This window comes from Tachypleus tridentatus, chromosome 2 (genome assembly GCF_004210375.1).
Source record: "Tachypleus tridentatus isolate NWPU-2018 chromosome 2, ASM421037v1, whole genome shotgun sequence".
Taxonomy (NCBI): domain Eukaryota; kingdom Metazoa; phylum Arthropoda; class Merostomata; order Xiphosura; family Limulidae; genus Tachypleus; species Tachypleus tridentatus.
The window spans coordinates 62,729,358-62,748,713 of NC_134826.1; the positions used below are offsets into that span (position 1 = coordinate 62,729,358).

Sequence of the window (19,356 nt, forward strand, 5' to 3'; positions counted from 1 at the left end):
CCATCACAAAGATAAACGTGTCATGCGTTTCTGGAAAAATGAACATTGTACGAATAAAATAATCGTACCAAATGAAACATCACTAAACAGCGATTATGCCAAGCTTTGAAGCAATACAGAGATAAATGCGCAAGTTGCTACAGATTATTCTAGAGATGAATATTGTTTATCTCTATGTTGTAGAAGCTTTTTCACAGTGCTGCTAAATCTCATGTCTATTTAGTTTAACCCACTGTTTGAGATAACCTGCAACAGAGTACGCTACACAAAAAACAAACCTAACATTTTGGTATTCTTCTAGAAAGAGATCACGTGAATAAAATGTTAAGCTTCCTGACTTATACAAGTGGTTGAGATTCTTGAAAGTAGAAAGTATTACACGAACTTTAACCAAGTGTCCAAAATATAACATATAATATTACATAGAAATGTTAAGACCCTGCTTAATTAGCGATAGCATTTCGAGTATAAAACTTGAACAAGGACTGTACTTCTTCTGTTTTTGTTTTTACCAAGAGACAATAGATTTATCACAAATATCATACTATGTTCAAGTTGCTTATCTCCCTCGTAATGTAACTGTGGTTTATTCCCGCGCTTATAATTTTCCAAGTCTAAAAATTATTACAACACAAAGCTCGAATTATTCGTTTCATAAGCAGAGAGAAAAATCACGTAATACGGGTGAGTATCAAAAAACATTTTACCACTTAATTTTGTATATAGTAAGTACTATGACGATTCTCGCAGAATACGCGATTTGAATAATGTAACTGCGCTTTTCAAATAAATTACGCGGTCATTCAACCAAAATGTTATCTTTTTTTTTGGTTTTAGAATTTAAAAAATAATAATATTTTTATATGGAGTTCCATTTTTTTCCCTCTGAATAATTATTATATTAAACGTTGGATAAAAATGTTAAACACCTATGGTGTTTAATTACGCTTACATGACTGAAAAAATAAGAAACTAAGAATTCAAACTTGAGTAAGAACAACAAACTTAAAAATATCCGATGTTTTTTTAAAGTTCTGATCTGTAGATAAACTCGCATTTTACGAATGTAAGAAAAGAAAACAGTCATACCTTTATGGAATCGTAGCACGTGATCACTCTTCCGTTCTGAACCTCCACATTTCCAGGTGGATGTGCAAACTTGCACTCCGTGTCAGGTCTCGTGCATTTGTTTCGCTGATATTCTCGGCAAACCTCCAGCTGTAGCCAGCGTGAGTCTTTGACCGTCGGAAGGTTGTTTACCATGGCCATAATCATTGAATCTTCTAGAAGAATAAACCGCAAAGGAGCCTCCAGGTTCCAACGTCAAATGCTCCTTCAATCCGACGAGTGGGTGAGAAGAACGAACTAGTAGTCTCTCCTCCTGGGATAGAAACCTAAGCTTCGGCGATGTGTGGTGGGACGAACAGACGAGAACCACTTTTTGTTATACTTGGATTGGCTAGACGAATTACTGAATACTAGACTACGTCGTTCGAAATGCGCCGAGCCTTTCACACACGTACACCTGGAATCAAAGGGTTAAGGCTGCTTCGTGCACAGCGAGTTGGGTAGGTTTGTTTGTCTGGTTGGCTGGATGACGCTGAGTCGATTAACTGGCACGACTCCAGCAAGTTTTCAGTTTCAGGTACTCCCACAGAAGTGAGGGATGAACAGAAAGGGTTGCGGCGACACTGTGTCTGAACTGTCTGGATAAATGTGACTCATGTAATCTACTACACTGTCCGTCTTGTCCGTTGAATTTATCGCATCAGTGAACAAACAGCTGGCACTAGTTGATCGCTGGTCTTATAGGCTGGCCCCAGGAAATTTGGGAAAATTGGGTAAAACTAAACGACACTTCTAAAGAGATGCGGCGTGTGTTAATGAGGCAATAGTAATGACGACAAGAGAGAGATAATGTCCCTTATTGCATCATAATAAACGCTATATGTAATCAAGGATAAAAAATGTTTTATCGAATGACTTGTTGCTCTCTGGAGTGCCAAGACAAAAAAGATAAAGTTTAAAATATTATCTGTAGATGATGATTTAAACGTATAGGACGACCCCTGGTGTTTTCCCCAGAATTCTTTAACCTACCAATAGATGCAGCTTGGACGGTAAAGCAGATTTAGGTGAACTTCTGTAAAAGATGGAGAAGAAAAAAAATGGGTTTTATTAGCATACCATATCAAAATAAACAACTACGAAAACGAGATATTTGGCATGAGTACAGTGAAGCACTTACTCTACTAACTATTTCTAGATCACAAAACAAATACAAGTTCCACTTCTGAATGGGATTGTTTATTCATTTTTGAATTTCGCACACTGCTGCACGAGGGCTATCTGCGCTAGTCGTCCCTAATTTAGCAGTGTAAGATTAAAGGGAAGGCAGCTAGTCATCACCACCCATCGCTAACTCTTGGGCTACTCTTTTACCAACGAATAGTGGGATGACCGTCACATTATAACACCCCCACGGCTGAAATGGCGAGCATGTTTTGTGCGACGGGGATTCGAACCCACAACTCTCGAATCACGAGTTGAGTGCCATAACCACCTGGTCATGCCGGGCCATTTGAATGGGAAAGTGTATGATTTGCTCTATGTACAGTTTACTGAGCGTGAAGTAAATATGTGAAATATATGTGTTAGCCGATGATTTAAATATAAGAGACATACGTTAAATCTCTAAGATATATTACAAGCAGAAAAAGTTTTGATTTCTCATCTGATTTGAGCTTAATAATATCTTTCAAAAGCTATTTTAAGATGTGATCGTTAAGTATTCGATACCAAAGTGAAAAAAAAATCATTTATAAATTTTATTTTCATTTTGTTTTCATACGTCAGAAGTTAGCAAGTTTAACTATCTTACAAACGAACATTAACTCCAGTCTTGAAAATTAACGCAATATGACGTAATTACTTAATGTTGGCCATCTATCGTCAAAAAATACGAACAGTATCTATGTTGTGTTTACAAAGTTCTAGCAAAATAAAAGTTTGTAATATCTTGTGTAAATATAACTTTATCCCAAGAAATAAATACAATGTTAATGTTATTTTAAGCTGAGAAGTTCGAAGAAATAACTGTGACATTTCTCTAAGACACAACCTGTCGATATACCTTACAAAATAAGCATATTATTTATGTCCTTTATCTGACATTACAACACATAATGCACAATCGATTTTTCGCAAAAACGTAAAAACATTATTTTACGTATGTTTTTATTTTCGAGTCGTTAAATAGGCAACACTGAGAATAGAATAAATTAGCAGGTTGTATGTTAAGCATTTTTGTTCTTGTTTTCGAGTAAATGCATAAATACACAACTGTCAACAAAAACATCGTAAATTGGAAGCTTGAAAACAGCCAAAACAGAAATTCGGTGAAATAACATGGCATGGAAGAAGCGCGGCCTGATAAATAGATAATGTCTGATCAAAAATTTGACATCTAATTTAGAACGTTCCTAAGTTTGAACAATGTAATTACAAAACAATACGAAATAATGTAGTTCACGAAATGAAACAGCAAATAAATAATTTGGAAATATATATATATATTATATATTAGATTCTACATATGTAGCAAGTAAAACCAGAATGTCCCCCTAGTAACGTACAGCAGAATTACAGTAAATATACATTTTTATTATTTAATTCTAAGTTGTTTTTTTAACGCAAAGTTGCATTAAGGGCAAAATTTTAAGGCTGTGTCCATTGTAGGCATCAAACCCCGAATTTTAGTGTTACACTATTTCAAATTTACCGCTCAACTATCAAGAAAGGGGCTTAGTTTTAAATTTCAATGTAATTCTAAAATATGTGATATAAAAATCACATACAATTAAATTAAACGACTTTGAATCGCTAGAAATAAGGTTACATCTTTTTCACAGTGTTAGAAAATATAAAGCTCAGAATGCATAAAATAGTAATTACTTATATATATAGCTTTTAACTCGGCGAAGAATTGACAGGACTCAAGTTATGATTAACTGTTTTAAGTTTGATAGTTAAACAGTTATTACTTCCATCAAAAACAAAATAAAATAGAGACCACACAGAAAAAGTACGTTTCAAACCAATATTCTACCGCAAAGAAATCACGAGATTTTTACCAAAGATAAACAAACAATTATATATACATTTATAGAAATACTATTAAATAAGAAACGTTTCTAGCACACAACCGTGTTCTCTAAGAAGACCATATTAAAAAAATTATGAATTTATTGCATTACTATTTTGTCTGTTAAATCTCGAAGCAAAAAAAAACAAAAAAACATTAGTTACGAAAATTAATTTATATAAATCTTTGGTATGTCAAACGTTCCACGAAATAAAAGGAATAACAGGAGAAATAGATTGTAAAACTATTTATAACGGTATTAAATTATTTTTGACATTGAAATATCACGAGAAACAGAATTATTTTCAGCATTATACAGGTATATGTTAACTTAGAACTAATATTAACTTGTATTTGAAATGTTTCATTATTATGTCATATAAATGTTTAAAAGCATTTAACTACTTTTTTTTAAATAAAAATACTTATAAATTTGGTTAAGTAGATTTCAACACATACATCAGTAGATAACTATCAGTAGAACTGAAATAGGCTGAGATATTGGAAAATGTGAATTCTTGCCATGTGTAAGTTATTATTTCTAATCGTTAGAAGATAACAAAGTATTTACTTTGAAATATTTTTTATGATGATTTATTGCTCAAATGATATACGAATCATCAGTCACTGGCCTATTGATGATACGGTTTACAACTTAATGACACATGAATGACCAGTCACTGGTCAACTAATAATATGGTTTACAACTCAAATTACATACGAATCACCAGTCACTAGTCTACTGATGATACGGTTTACAACAATGACAAACGAATCACCAGTCACTGGTCTATTAATGATATGGTTTTGATCCCTTTTACATTTTCATCACGTATGTAATAAAAAGAAATTAATAAATAAATGTATTTATTTATTAGACACTAAGTTCTACATAGTAGGAAAACACTAACAGTACTGTGTACTGTGGAAATAAGATAGTAAGTTCTACACAGCAGGGAAATACTAACGGTAATGCGTACTGTAGAACTAAGATAGTAAGTTCTACACAGCAGGGAAATACTAACAGTAATGTGTACTGTAGAACTAAGATAGGTTGTGACATTATACATCAGAGAAAGGCTTAAAATAACCCGTATCACATCTTTCTTTCCTCACCCTATACGGGTTTCCGCTAATAACACAACAGCAACACAAGTGCATATAATGGCACTCGAAAAATCTTATTTGTAGCTCACGATTCGCAGGTATAAGATATTATAATAATTTAGGTATTATATGACTGATATAAACAGCGTTTCAACCTAAGCTTTGTGTGCTTTCATGTCCAGCTGACCTCATGAGCTCTGGTACCAGGCGAAAAGCCTTGTCAGCAGCGGTGTGTGTGGTGTACAAGGTTTGTGGTGATGAAACCACTTCGTTTTCACTAGAAACCCATATAAACCAAGTAAAGGAACATTTGTTAACAAGAGGGTATCTTCAATAACTGCAGCACTAGAAATTCTTTTAGACAAGATTAAAATAATCTATAATTATTTTCTTTGTTTTTTAATATCGCGCAAAGCTACTCGAGGGCTATCTGCGCTAGCCGTTCCTAATTTAGCAGTGTAAGACGAGAGGGAAGGCAGCTAGTCATCACTACCCACCACCAACTCTCTGGCTACTCACATTATAACGCCCACAAGGCTGAATATGTTTAGTGCGACGGGGATTCGAACCCGCGACCCTCGGATTATGAGTCGAGTGCCTTAACTACCTAGCCATGTCGGGCCGAGTAACCTATGAGGCCTTGTACGTGGTTACAAAAATCAATCGAAAGGGTTTGCTCTCCTGAGTCCAAAACTGTAATTGAATTTTAAAGTAGTCAAGAGATGACAGAGCTATGAGCTAAAAGTTTGTGCTTAAATAAAAACACACTTCAGAATCTTTCTATAAGCCGTTATGCCGCGGCTAAAAAGTGTTATCAGTCTTGTTGTGACGTGACCGATTTACGTGCACAAGACTTGATATACCAAAATAATTTTTAAATAAATATTGCTTTTAGTTTTAGTAAGTACCGTTATACGATATTTGTAATATATCCATATTAGTTCAGATGCAGATTCAAATAAATCTCCATTTCTTGTGTTTCTTTTATTTTAACAGCATATTTTGACGCTCTTCCGATTTATTATTTCGAGTAATATTAACAATTCAGGTTTGCACTTTTGTGAGATTTATATTCTATAATCGAAATTTATATGTAAACATCAGAGCCATTACCAACTATAGAAAACTTTTCTCTAATAAAAGAGTACACTCTTTGCGTGAAATGTATACATTTTGAAAATTCCTGCATGTGTACACTTTTTTTATCGAATGATAAAACATTTCTTTCACTTTTATCACTAGTTAAACATATCGGAAAGACGAACTAAAAATGTTTAAATCTAATATTTCTTTCCACTTTTATAACCCTGTCTCTGTATATACACATATTTAAAGTGTAATGCAAATAACCTCTAAAAACGTAGTTATTTAAATAATAATTTTATGAATTATAAAGCTATAATAGAGGTTAGTTGCCAGAATGCCTTTATCGTTGGACCCAAAGGCCACTGACAAAATTCTTTAACTATTTAAATTGAATTTGTGAATTGAATCATTCTCATTGGTGGTCTGATTATTTTAAAGTACTTTTTTGTTCTTTTTTTACTTTCACGCAAAGCTACTCAAGGTTTATCTGCGCTAACTGTCCCTAATTTAGCAGTGTAAGACTACAGGAAAGGCAGCTAGTCATTACCACCCACCGCCAACTCTTGGGCTACTCTTTTATCAACGAATAGTGTGATTGATCGTCACATATTAACGTCCACACGGCTGAACGGGCGAGTATGTTTATAATAGGGATTGGAACCGGCGACGCTCGGATTACGAGTCGAACGCCTTAACCCATACGAGGTCATTTAAAGTACTTACGGTTTGAGTGTATTGTATACATGGTTATCATTCAGTAAAGTAATGGTAATGGTTGTTGACGTATTACTTCGGTTTTTAAAACGAATAAGATATTTCGTAGTTTAGCATAAAGTCCTGATTTTAAGTCAATTGAGTTTTTCTCAGTTAACATAAGTTCGTAGTCACATCTTTATGTTTTGAACGTATTTACTGGAACTAGAATTTGTTTATTTTCTTTGGCGAAGTATAGAAATAAAAAAAAAACAAATCGAAATGTCAGGTGATATATAGGGATAATTGTGGGTGTTTTTCTTATAGCAAAGAGACATCGAGCTATCTGCTGAGCTCACCGAGGTGGATCGAACCCCTGATTTTAGCGTTGTAAATCCGTAGGTTTACCGCTGTACTAGCGGGGAACATATCTGGGAATAAACTTGTTCTGTTAAAAATCAATGGTGTGCAAACAGAGCTCTGTGTTCCGCCATATTTGAATTACATATGTAGAAATTATATGGTTATTATCCAGTAACCATGTCACACATGACAGCTTCTTCAAATATCTTTGACTAAAACAACTAGTTTACAATATAGACTTACGAAAACACAACTATTAAGTTTATTTAAACGTACTTATTTACAGACAAGGTCATCACCTGATCACACCTGTTTACAGAAGACATACACACTAACTGACATTTAAGCTTCAAACCTAATACTCTCTATAATCCTTATAATAATCAATTAGCTTTTTGAACTTTTTGAAAGATAAGGGCTAATTTAGTGAGAAAATAACTAGTAACAATGATTTTCCAGTTAATTATTACTTACAGAGTTCCATTTCAATGATTTTGACAGAAATTAGCTATCAAAACCAACTATATGCTCTTAAATCCGTTGCTCTTCTACACACACTAAAATTAACAAATTAGTTCATTTCCAAACAGGTTAAGTTCCAGAAACATATTTGCAAAGGTCATATAATAGATTTGTAAAGAAAAACAGAAAATATTTTCTTGGAACTCTCTAGTTTCCGTGAAAACTGATATATCAGAGAAACTAGTAAAATCATAGATTAAACAAATAAGGTAGCACGAAAGCATCAAAATATCATAAATTACCGAGAAATTGTTCCTAGTTGAACATAACAACAATATCGACGATACCCAAAGTTAAGACACTACGAAAATTCCTTAGAAGTTCACAACACTGATAAAAAAGTAAAAATAATCATTTGTTATTAAAATCAACCACAATAAAGGTCTTGACTTTAACACTACACAAGTGACACCACATTTCCAGTTCTTAATAAGAAACCCAGAACATTAATGATGTCACATACAGACCTAAGCAAACATATATTTAAAAGAGGACCACAAAACAAACACCTGGACAATTACAACACTTTATTCGTAGACATGATGAAGGTTTCACCACAAAGTGCGATACGTTGCTCACTCATACGTTGTAATAGATATTATCCATAATGTCCCCCAGTGGCACAGCGATATGTCTGTAAACTCACACCGCTAGAAACCGGGTTTCGATACCAGTTGTGAGCAGAGCACAGAAAGCCCATTGCGTAGTTTTGTGCTTAATTATAAACACACACACATAATACATGACAAAATTAAAACATAATGTAATGTATCTTGGAAGAAATGTCTCTGAAACAAGTGGCACGTTTACTTTTAGGCACATGTTTATAATGCTGTTACAAAAATATCCAAGTTCATGTGCATTATATCATATAAATATACACTACTTTAGACACATTCATATGTTAGAATCCTCTAGGCTGTCATCAAAGTTAGACCCATAATTTTGAAGTGAACTATTAGCATCACTACACTTCGTGTTTTCTTTGACCATTGTTCTCTATCCCAACATTGAAACTTAGGCGGACGGGATGGTTGACGTCAAGCATTCCCTACTGCCACGAGCGACTTATAGGCTGCAGCCCTTCCCTCAAAGAAATATTTCAAACTTTTCTGAACCAAAGAATAATTAATGTGGGGACATCAGCTAACATTTCACAACAGCGACATTAAAGATAGTTTTACGTATGCTAAGTACATTATTCACAGACACACTGTACATTTAGGGATAAGTAGGTTGGCTGAAAAGGTTTCAACATTCGTACCACGAATGTCGCTTCCATTGACCATTCCTATCTGAAAGCTCATGAGCTCTTTTTCACGTGCCGTAATACCTCCATTCAACCGTCTTTATAAACTCCGGAGAGATGTGCACCAGAAATTCATTTATATATTTCGTAATATCGGACTATCTATATGCTGGGAATGTAATGTTCCAACAGTAACGTAAAGGAGGAAGAAGCAATACCTAGAAAGCTGGAGTCAGGCTACTTGGTCAATCCAGTTCTCCTTAAATGCTCTTTAGAGAAAAACACACAAAAATAGTTACTTTGTCGTAAGAGGTAGAGAAAGAAAAGTACTAGTACAAAAATAGAAGAAAACAAAACTGATAAACTTATGATAAAACGAAGAAAAACAATAACAACAAAAAGCTGTAGTTTAAAGTTTGGGAAACCTAAGATGTAATATACTTATTTCATGGTCAGCCTCTACTAAATACTTTCTTGATGGAAAGGTGTCCTCAATAAATATGGTACCAGCTTTAGTTGGAAAAGGTAATTGTACAAAACACTGGTATCAGTATTTCATACTAAATTGCCACCATACTAATAACACAGCATATGCTTGTAGGAGAGGCGGTTGCATAGTAAAGCTTCCTGTTAGAAACTTTTGCTATTTTCCTAGAGGCAACACAGCTGACAGATGGTGTCCTTTGTTAATAGTGGAATTTCCGCCGGTTTTTTTACTTATTTTTCAAGTTTGCCGATGTTACAAGATGTAATTATTCGTAACACAAGCACGCCTTGAGTGGAAAACTAAAGATAATATTATAATTTCATTTACTGTACGAGCAATTAAACTAAGCTTATTTAAAAAGATTTGAAACTTCCTTAATATGGACTTACAATATAAATAAATTATTATTACGTTAGAATTAATTAACTTATTTACAAATGTTTGTTCTTGAAGTGATTTATAAAAGAGAAAAAATTATAAAACTAAAAACTTGGATTAACTTATAGCTTCAATTATTCTTAAGCCCGAAAAAATAATACCATGACGAAATTAATTGCTTGATAAGATCATATTAAACGATTGCTTATTTATTTCAAAGTAGTGGTGTGAAAAGGCAGCTCTAAATAGTTTTAATGGCAACTTTCTTGTAACCTTTTGATACTTAATGTTACCGTAATTATTAGTAATCAGTGATTCTTTGTAAACAAAAAAAGAGTACCTAATGAAATGGAATTATAAAAGGAAAGATATTACCTCAAAAATTCACCATTGTTTCTTGAGAAACTCCTTTATGACGTTGTTGGAGTGGAAACAGAAAAGAAACAGCACTGTAATTTCTATTAGAGTGAGAGCAATCCGTGTCTAAGTAAAGATGAAAACTATTAATTCTGCCCAAAAAAGAGGGCTAGGAAGCGCGTTGTTTTCGCTAAATTACCCATGTTTGGTCATTAGTTAGGTTTAATTACTTCAAAGCCCAGTTGGTTTCTAACGAATCAAACGTGATTTCGTTTTTCTTACGACTTGAGTTAAGCTGTTTGTCTCACAATTTTAACAAATGAAGCAGAAGACGAGCAGTAGGTATTTAAACTGTATTTCTATTCTTCAGGATTTTATTTCAGTTCTTGGGATGCATTCCTTATTCCAAAACGAAAAACAGCGATCAATAACATTTTTTCACAATAAATAAAATCTTACACCACATTGGAACTTAGTAGTAAAATTATATCTTATGACACAAATACACACTCAATATCTTTAAAATTGCTGAATCTCTCTGGAATTGCATTATGATGTACCATCCTGAAATTTACAAACGTATATAAGTTATAAACTTTAAAACTTCTTTTAGCGTTACTACTATTAACATAGTGCCTCGATGTCTTCAATGTCATATCCACGAATATGCTAAGATATTTTTCTGTTTTTTCAGTTACTCTACTGAGTGGGTTCTCGTATCTATTAAAGGTGCGATCAAAATATGATAATAAAGATGCAACATCTTAAGACTGTTAAGACTCATTTGCCAGACATTTGACCAACTTACCTACATCACTTTCTAATAACCTCAAAATCTTCAATGCAGCTAAAAATACCTAAGAGTTTGAGGTCATCAGAAACTTGTACTTATTCACTAGTTATACATATATTATTATTATTAATGCACTTAACAACGCGCAAGTGTCCAGGCAGTGGCATGTAAGGGAATCCAGAAGCAAGGGCCTAATTTGACTGGACTCTATTAATAAGAACCCTTTGTTTTTCCTATACAACAACTACCCTACAATCCAGTACGTGATCATTTTATAAGTTCCATCAACTTGATTTTCTTATCTAATCGTTTGTTCGACACCTGTTAAATAGTCTTATGAAAATCTAGGTACGCTGAATCAAAAAACAGCATTTCCATCGTACAATTAAGAAGAAGTAACATTTGCACAAAATCGTAATAGATGTCTAAGCCTTACGAAACTCGCTAGAATCTTTATGTACAACACAAGTAAAACTAATTGGTCTATAAACTCTTTCTTAACTTTGATTATATCTTATTTCCTTATGCAAAAGTACAAGTAATATCAGCAACGATCCAATCGTCAAGCACTGACTCACTGTTTACTGATCTAGCAAGAATGAAAGAAAGAGATTAGCTTATCTCTTATTCGACCTCCTCTTTTTTTTTTAAACACTAGGGAATATCGTGTTTAGATCTTAATATTAGTTTCGTTTGTTTTGAATTTCGCACAAAGCTACACGAGGGCTATCGGCGCTAGCCGTCCATAATTTAGCAGTATAAGACTAGAGGGAAGGCAGCTAGCTAGTCGTCACCACCCACGGCCAACTCTTGGGCTACTCTTTTACCAAGGAAAAGTGAGATTCGCCGTCACATTATAACGCCCCCATGGCTGAAAGGGCGAGCATGTTTGGTGTGACGGGAATTCAAACTCGTGACCATTGGATTACGAGTCGAGTGTCTTAACCACCTGACCATACCGGGCCTCTTAATATTGGTATCATCTTATCTCATAAAAATAAAATATTTAATAGCTCAGCCATCTCATAGTTTTCAACAAAAAAATCCGTTCAGGGCTCAATCCTCATTCTGATATCTTGCTTAACTTTAGCCTTATTAAAACAGTCTTTTTATTTACTTTTAACATTATCAGACAGATTGAATCAAGCGAATCTCTTCCTTAGAAAATAATTCATCCTTAACCTGAGAACTATTTAACAGGTCTAATTTAACCCACTTATTAAACTAAACGTATATGCGATAATATCTCATTTAGGTTTCATATACTATTTCCAGCATTTAATTTCTGCAGCTAGCCCGACAGAGCATTCCTAAAAGAGCTACATGTCTGTTTATATCCTTACACTTCTGAAGGGTATCGTCATACATTTTAGGAAACTTTTCTGATTTACCAATTTCAGTATCATTTGGTCCCACAGCTACTACAAAATTAAAATGTTTCTTAATGTCAGCGACCAAACTGTTAACACGTTCCCTTATGTCCTGTACTTTAACAACAGGCAGTTATAACACTGAAAACCGCGTTTTGATACCAATGGTGGACATAGTATATATAGCCTATTGTACAGCTCTTTACTTAATTACAAATAAATAAACAAAATAAACTAGCAAAATATGGTCATTCTATTCTTTCTATGCTCCCCACTACAAATAACTTTATCAATGAATGTAATTTGTGAGTCAATTATGATTTAAATATGATTACTTCGTTCTTTGTTGCAAGCAGTCTAAGGCTTAGCTATGTCAGAAACTGGAACTTGAATGTTAATTGAATGTGTCTCCAGTAAAATGTTATAATCTACAACTACAGTTGTTTCTAATCTCTCAATATCAAAGTTAAAAAATATGTCATTTGGCATTTTCTACAGCTTCCTTAAAGTTTTAAAATGCTATAATTTTGCAAAAAAATTATACAATTGTTTGTTTGTTTTGGAATTTCGCACAAAGCTACTCGAGGGCTATTTGTGTTAGCCGTCCCTAATTTAGCAGTGTAAGACTAAAGGGAAGGCAGCTAGTCATCACCACCCACCGCCAACTCTTGGGCTACTCTTTTACCAACGAATAGTTATAACGCCCCCACGGCTGGGAGGGCGAGCATGTTTAGCGCGACTCGGGCGCGAACCTGCAACCCTCAGATTACGAAGCGCACGCCTTAACGCGCTAGGCCATGCCAGGCCCAATTATACAATTAAAATACGACATCAGATAATAAACATTAAATACCAAAACGCTAGTTTATTCTTCTCTGTTGTGTATCACAAGGTCTAACAGCTGTTTTAGCCTTACTATAATATTATAGCCATCAATATCCGATAATATGCATTAAATATAAGACGTCCACGTTTTTTTTTTCTACTGTCCCGATGTATGCTAGTCGTGATTCCTCTTGCAATGATCACTGCGCTAGGTTACAAGCCATTGTTATATATGAATGTAATATGGTAAGTACGTTACAAGAATATGTCAAACAAAAGTGAACATGCACAACAGAAGTCAAACCTACACTACAGATATAACACATTACAGCGGATATGTTATACACAATTTTTAATTGTAAAAATATTTCAATTATTTGAAAAGAAACATTAATAATCTTTACCGTAGCCCGGAAAATAAAGGCCTAATAACATATTAAAGACTTAAGAAATACATTTATTACGGAAACAGTTACTGTTGTTTTTAGGGCGTTACACATCATAATTAGAATATCACTTTGTAAATAAATTGAATATACTTAAAATAATGCACTTTTCTGCTTTTTATATATCTAATCAGCTTGATGGCATCGATGAATTTCTGTATTTTTTATTTTCTTACATTAGACGACTTCGTTTTATAAGTGTAATAAATAATTTGTTATGTATGCGAGGCTATACAATTCGTAGTTGAGAGAAAAAATTGAGAATACTATATGTATGCCAGTATCTTGGTGTATTTGTTCCACCGTTGCTTTTAGTTTGGCATTTGCGTTAAAAATGCATGATATTAATATCAGCACTATAATAAGATACTGTATTTTATAGTACACCATAGTGTAATATAATATAGTGTAACGTGGTAATTACAGATCTCCACTGCTTCAACTAATTGTACTTTGTTCTAATATTATTCGTTCCCTGTAGTACATAACTTTGATTATAGTATATAATTGCTACTCTGTGTAATGGTACTTTTGTTATATGTCGTGTTTTTTCCTCATAGAAATCTTGGACAAAATCACTTATGGGAGCTTATGTAATCACACCAAGATATTGTACATGATGTTGCTCAGAATTTAACAAATATTAAAGGCTATACAAAGTTCAGTATATCTCTCAAGATATGTATTACAGAAGATTCAACCAAACCAACGGGCTTCTATGAATGATACACCTTGAATATGATAAAATGCTAGAATACTATTTACACGAGGCCAGATGTTTTGTATGAAATAAAGAATTTACTGTATTTAACGTGCACTAAAACAAAATGTTACCCAGTTAGCGTGTGCATCAGAAAAACCAACGAGAACAATATCGAAGTGAAAACATGGATTTTGGTTATAGAATTACATCAGTTTGGTTTAGTTTGATTTGAATTTCGAGCAAAGCTACACGAGGGCTATCTGCGCTGGTCGTCAATAATTTAGCAGTGTAAGACTGACTTGTCATCACCTCCCACTACCAACTCTTGAGCTACTCTTTTACCAAAGAATAGGGGATTGACCGTCACGTTATAACGCCCCCACGGTTGAAAGGGCGAGGATGTTTGGTGTGACGGGGATTCGAACCCGCTACCCTCGGATTACGAGTCGAGTGCCTTAACCACCTGGCCATGCCGGGCCAAATTACATCAGAAAATGTAAATAAAAATTAATATTCTCTTACTGTTCGGATTGTTATTATTATACATTGATTTGGGTCATGCTTTTCCAGGATGACTTTCAACATTTCTAACAAAACGTTTTCTTATACGATGAATTGCTATGCGCATTATAGTGAAATAAGCTACATACACTGTGTACACAAAGTGGCAAATAATACATCCACAATAAATTTATTCATTACCGAAAACCTCATTAAAACAAAGTAAAAATTAATTAAGACATAATGTAAAGATATACATTAAGAGAAGAAACAGCTCAGTATAAATGATTGGTTAAAGTAGGACAACATTCCGAATTCCATTCTTAATTTTGTTTTCCATTGTTAGAACAGAAAAATGAGGAAGAAAAGGAAATTGGGATGTTGTCCTACTTTAACCAATCATTTATACTGAGCTGTTTCTTCTCTTAATGTATATCTTTACATTACGTTTTAATTTTCAACAGGAAATCCAGCATTAACTTCAAGGTTTCTCCTACCTTTTCTTCCGTTTTTAATTTTTTAATTTACTTAGAACGCCAACTCATTAATATATATTTTAACTGAAGGCATCAATGAACACACTTACCTTATGAACTAATAAAACTTACTGTGAACTAAAAATAAAACAGGAATCTAAGAATTCAAAATATAGGATAAAATAATATTATATGTTCAATCAAATCGTTAAATGTGAGAAGAGGCCTAAAATTATTTTTTTAGGTAGGTACATTACTATCTAACACAAGTAAATGAAAAACTTTTCAGTAAAGGAAATAAATGTAGGGATTGTTAATATCAAACCTCTAAAAACAATCTGAACCAGATAGTATGGATGACATTTCCATCATATCTACCATATTGTTGTTGTTTTTTAAAATTTACATTAGCCATCCTCACATTTACTTCGTTTTATGAAAAGTTTTTCTTTATTTGTTTGCTTGGTTTTTAATGCAGTGTTTCAATAGGCATATGAAAGTTATATTTATAACTAAGTTCTAAATACAGTGAGGGTCCAACTGTAATATTTATTGTTTATCTATTATTGGCTGGTAATGCCTGTTTCATCCTGTATTTAAGCTTTTCACAAGAACAACAAAAGTTCTGTTAAAATGCTAACTTCAAGGGGTGCTGGTAACATAGTTTGTATTAGAATTATGAGTTTAGAAAATACTACTATTTAGTAATTAATAATACTTAAAAATGCGGATACTCTGTTTGAAACTGTGTCACTTCAGTGAAACTGGTTGACACAAGTGTTTTGATGTTTTGAGTTATGTAAAAACGAGAAGCAGAAGAGGAGAGAACAACCAATTAAAACTTTCTGTAACCATATCTACACACATTCTCAGAGCTTCTGACTCATTGCTACAAAACGAAATACCTCTGTATAGTATCGTAAAGTTCTGATGACCTACTGAGAAGATATTTAAAATACCATTTCGATGAACAATCCAAGCCATAGGTAGTGAGTGCTACAGCTTGACTGATACACAGAAAGAAGCAATGCAGATGGAGCACCGACTACTCAAAAAATGGCGACCTCGTTATACATTTTTCGGAGCCATAGTGTATTATGGGATATCATTGCTCCCAGTGGCTCAGCGTTAAATATGAGAGCTTATAAAATTATAATTTCGAAACCGCGAGCAGACAAATCACATCTCGCCAATTTGTATAATTTTTTGCCAAACAGCAAATGAAAATAATGTAAAATGTAAAAAATCGTATAAATTTAGATATAAGATTAAATTATATGAAGAAAGGGCGTCACTTGATAAGCACTGTACAATTCACTGTACATTCTGGATTTCAAAATATATATATATTATCTTATGAATTCTTCCTTATTCTTATAAAATTTGAGAAATTCAACATATGATTCAACATATACAATGTATACGAACCTGAGTAATTGGTAGTCGCACATGAAAGGATTATATTCTTTGCATCACATTTAAATGGTTCTGCTCTACTAGAGGAAGTTAAAAATGTTTAATTACATAAAAACAGAAACACGTTTAGACAATAAGCAAAATAGAAACGTTTCCACCGAACTGTTTGTGAGGCCTCATGCTCTTGATCATAATCGGTTTGTGTGTGCATCTCTAACGTTTGACATTCCCTGCTAATTTGTTCTTTTGGTTAGCCATAGTGTAGTGGGGTAGTATGCCCGGACTGTGAATCGGCGAATACTAAGTTTAAAAAACAAAAACATACTCTGCAAATCGGGAGTCGTGAGTGTGTTATAAAAGTGACAGTCAGATACCATTATTTGATCAGAAAAGGTTGCTTATTTGTTTGCTTTAGAGCAAAACTACATTAGGCTATTCACTGTGTTCACCGGAGCAATCGAACTCCCGATTTTAGCGTTGTAAGTCCGTAAACTTACCGCTGCCCCACCTTGGGGTGGAGGGTGGAGAGGCTCAGAAATGAATAACACAAGAGTTGGTGGATGCGGTTCACAAACCGCCTTCCATTGTAGTCTGTGAGAGTCTTTTTTATATCTACACGGTATTCTGAAATAAAACAAAAATATCCTATTTGTACGGCAAAATAAGTGTTAGAAAACCACATTAAGCACGAAGTGCACGTTTTATGATAATAAGAAAGTTCAAAGGCAAAATCGTAAACGCGAAGAACAGTATCTTTCGTTCCAGTAGTAAGTAGTTACTTATTCATACAGAGGACAGTAATCACCAGGGCAACGAACAACCGATAAAATGTCTATGTATGTGTACCAAAAACAATATTTGAATATGGGGTAATTTTTCATTTAGGTTTTATAACTTTCTTTCATATTTCAAGATATTACCAAATGATCACGGGAGTGCAAGCTTAGTAAGAATTTGTCTGTCGTGTAAAATAATAGACCAATACATGTGGGTTGGTCATACTCGTAAGATGAATAATGCACAACTATAAAGTTATTCCACCCGAAAGTTCTGTTTAAAAATCTATATTGTACCGCGGAAGTGTAAATAAATGCATAGGTAAAAATGCTAATATACATCACTGGACTAAAAAAAACAATTTATTCGACGACTCTAAGAAGAAATAAATACCTCGTTGATTTATCGAGGGATTTGAAAAATGATAAAATTCTGTTTATTAACAAGGTATCAAGATGTAAGTGATAAATCAATGGTAAGCTTGAAGGTTTGCAACTCTATAATTCAGGATTCGATTTCTGTGGTTAGCCAAATTCTAGAGGCCTTGGTTACCAAAGACCAGAAAAATAAAATTTTCAAAAATAATTAAATACGTTTTTTTTTCAATATTCAAATCTTATTAATTAATTATTGACGGTTTAACAGAATGTACTGAAATTTCCAATATATATTTCCTGCAACAAATTGAAAAGAAGAGACCGATGTTTTTTCCCGTTTTAATAATTTTAAAGTCAATATACACACTGACTGGTCTCCTTATTTTAATTCCTACTAAAACACGTACTGTCAAGTATTCATTTTTGTACTTACATAAGCCATACCAATTCGTGATGTAGTCACTTTATGATAACGTGGTAAATGCAAGGATCTCTCCACCTTTTAAAAAAATCTGACAGTAGGTGCTTGACTGCCAAAAACATCGTCAACAAAGACTTTTCTTTTTAGCAATCGTACAAATCCGTCTGTCATCAAACTCTATCTGCAATTACAATCAGAAGAGAACAGGCTTTTGAAAAGAGAAATTTTAACCATCAACAATTGGTGACTGATTGAAAGAAAAATAACTGAATAGGTGTGTATAGTGTAAGAGACGTCAGGTTGCGTCTTAACTGACCAATTACTTCAACTGTCTCATGCGAAAGATGTCTTTACAATTACCGACATGTGACAGCCAACAAGTCCAAAAATTGCTCTTTGGTGCAAAACGAAAGGACTAACTATATCGAGAAAAACCATGTGACACTACTGACTCGGATCTTGCTTCACAGTGCAAATTGATAATATATTGGTGAAACGTTATTGGGAATGATTACAAGGAAAGGGATGACTGCTTTTATTTTTCTCAAGGGCGAATAATATTCAGAGTGTGAGTTTTCACGTTGTTTTTAAACGTGTTCTTCTCATAATGCTGCATTTTCACCTTGGTCGACAACACATCTTTCAGGATTATTGTAACAATCTATCGTCCTTATTTCTAGACTTGATTTGGCATTGATGTTAGTCACCTTCGAATACAAGTTTCTTAAATGTCACCGTAATCCACTATCACAATCTGAAACCAATAACACTAGGTATCTCAACAAATGAGCCAGGACTGAACAAAACAGTTTCAACACCTTAGTAACGTATTAACAGAAAAATTGTTGTGTATCGCAGGAATTAA

The 19,356-nt window shown here is 33.7% G+C and overlaps 1 protein-coding gene and 1 long non-coding RNA gene across 4 annotated transcripts in view; one reads left to right on the forward strand and one right to left on the reverse strand.

Annotated features, from left to right (window-relative positions):
• LOC143243971 (muscleblind-like protein 1) overlaps nt 1-19,356 on the reverse strand; it is a 198,567-nt gene that overhangs the window by 121,754 nt on the left and 57,457 nt on the right. For all 3 annotated transcript variants that reach the window (XR_013024822.1, XM_076487874.1, XM_076487875.1), the window contains exon 2: nt 1,090-2,143. Coding sequence is in view for 2 of the 3 variants with exons in the window: in XM_076487874.1 (XP_076343989.1) it covers nt 1,090-1,275 (186 nt within the window). In the remaining variant the exon portion in view is untranslated. The remainder of the gene's footprint in view (nt 1-1,089; nt 2,144-19,356) is intronic.
• Nucleotides 1-19,356, forward strand: part of LOC143243972 (uncharacterized) — a 128,416-nt gene that overhangs the window by 33,860 nt on the left and 75,200 nt on the right. The gene's annotated exons all lie outside the window — the stretch shown is intronic.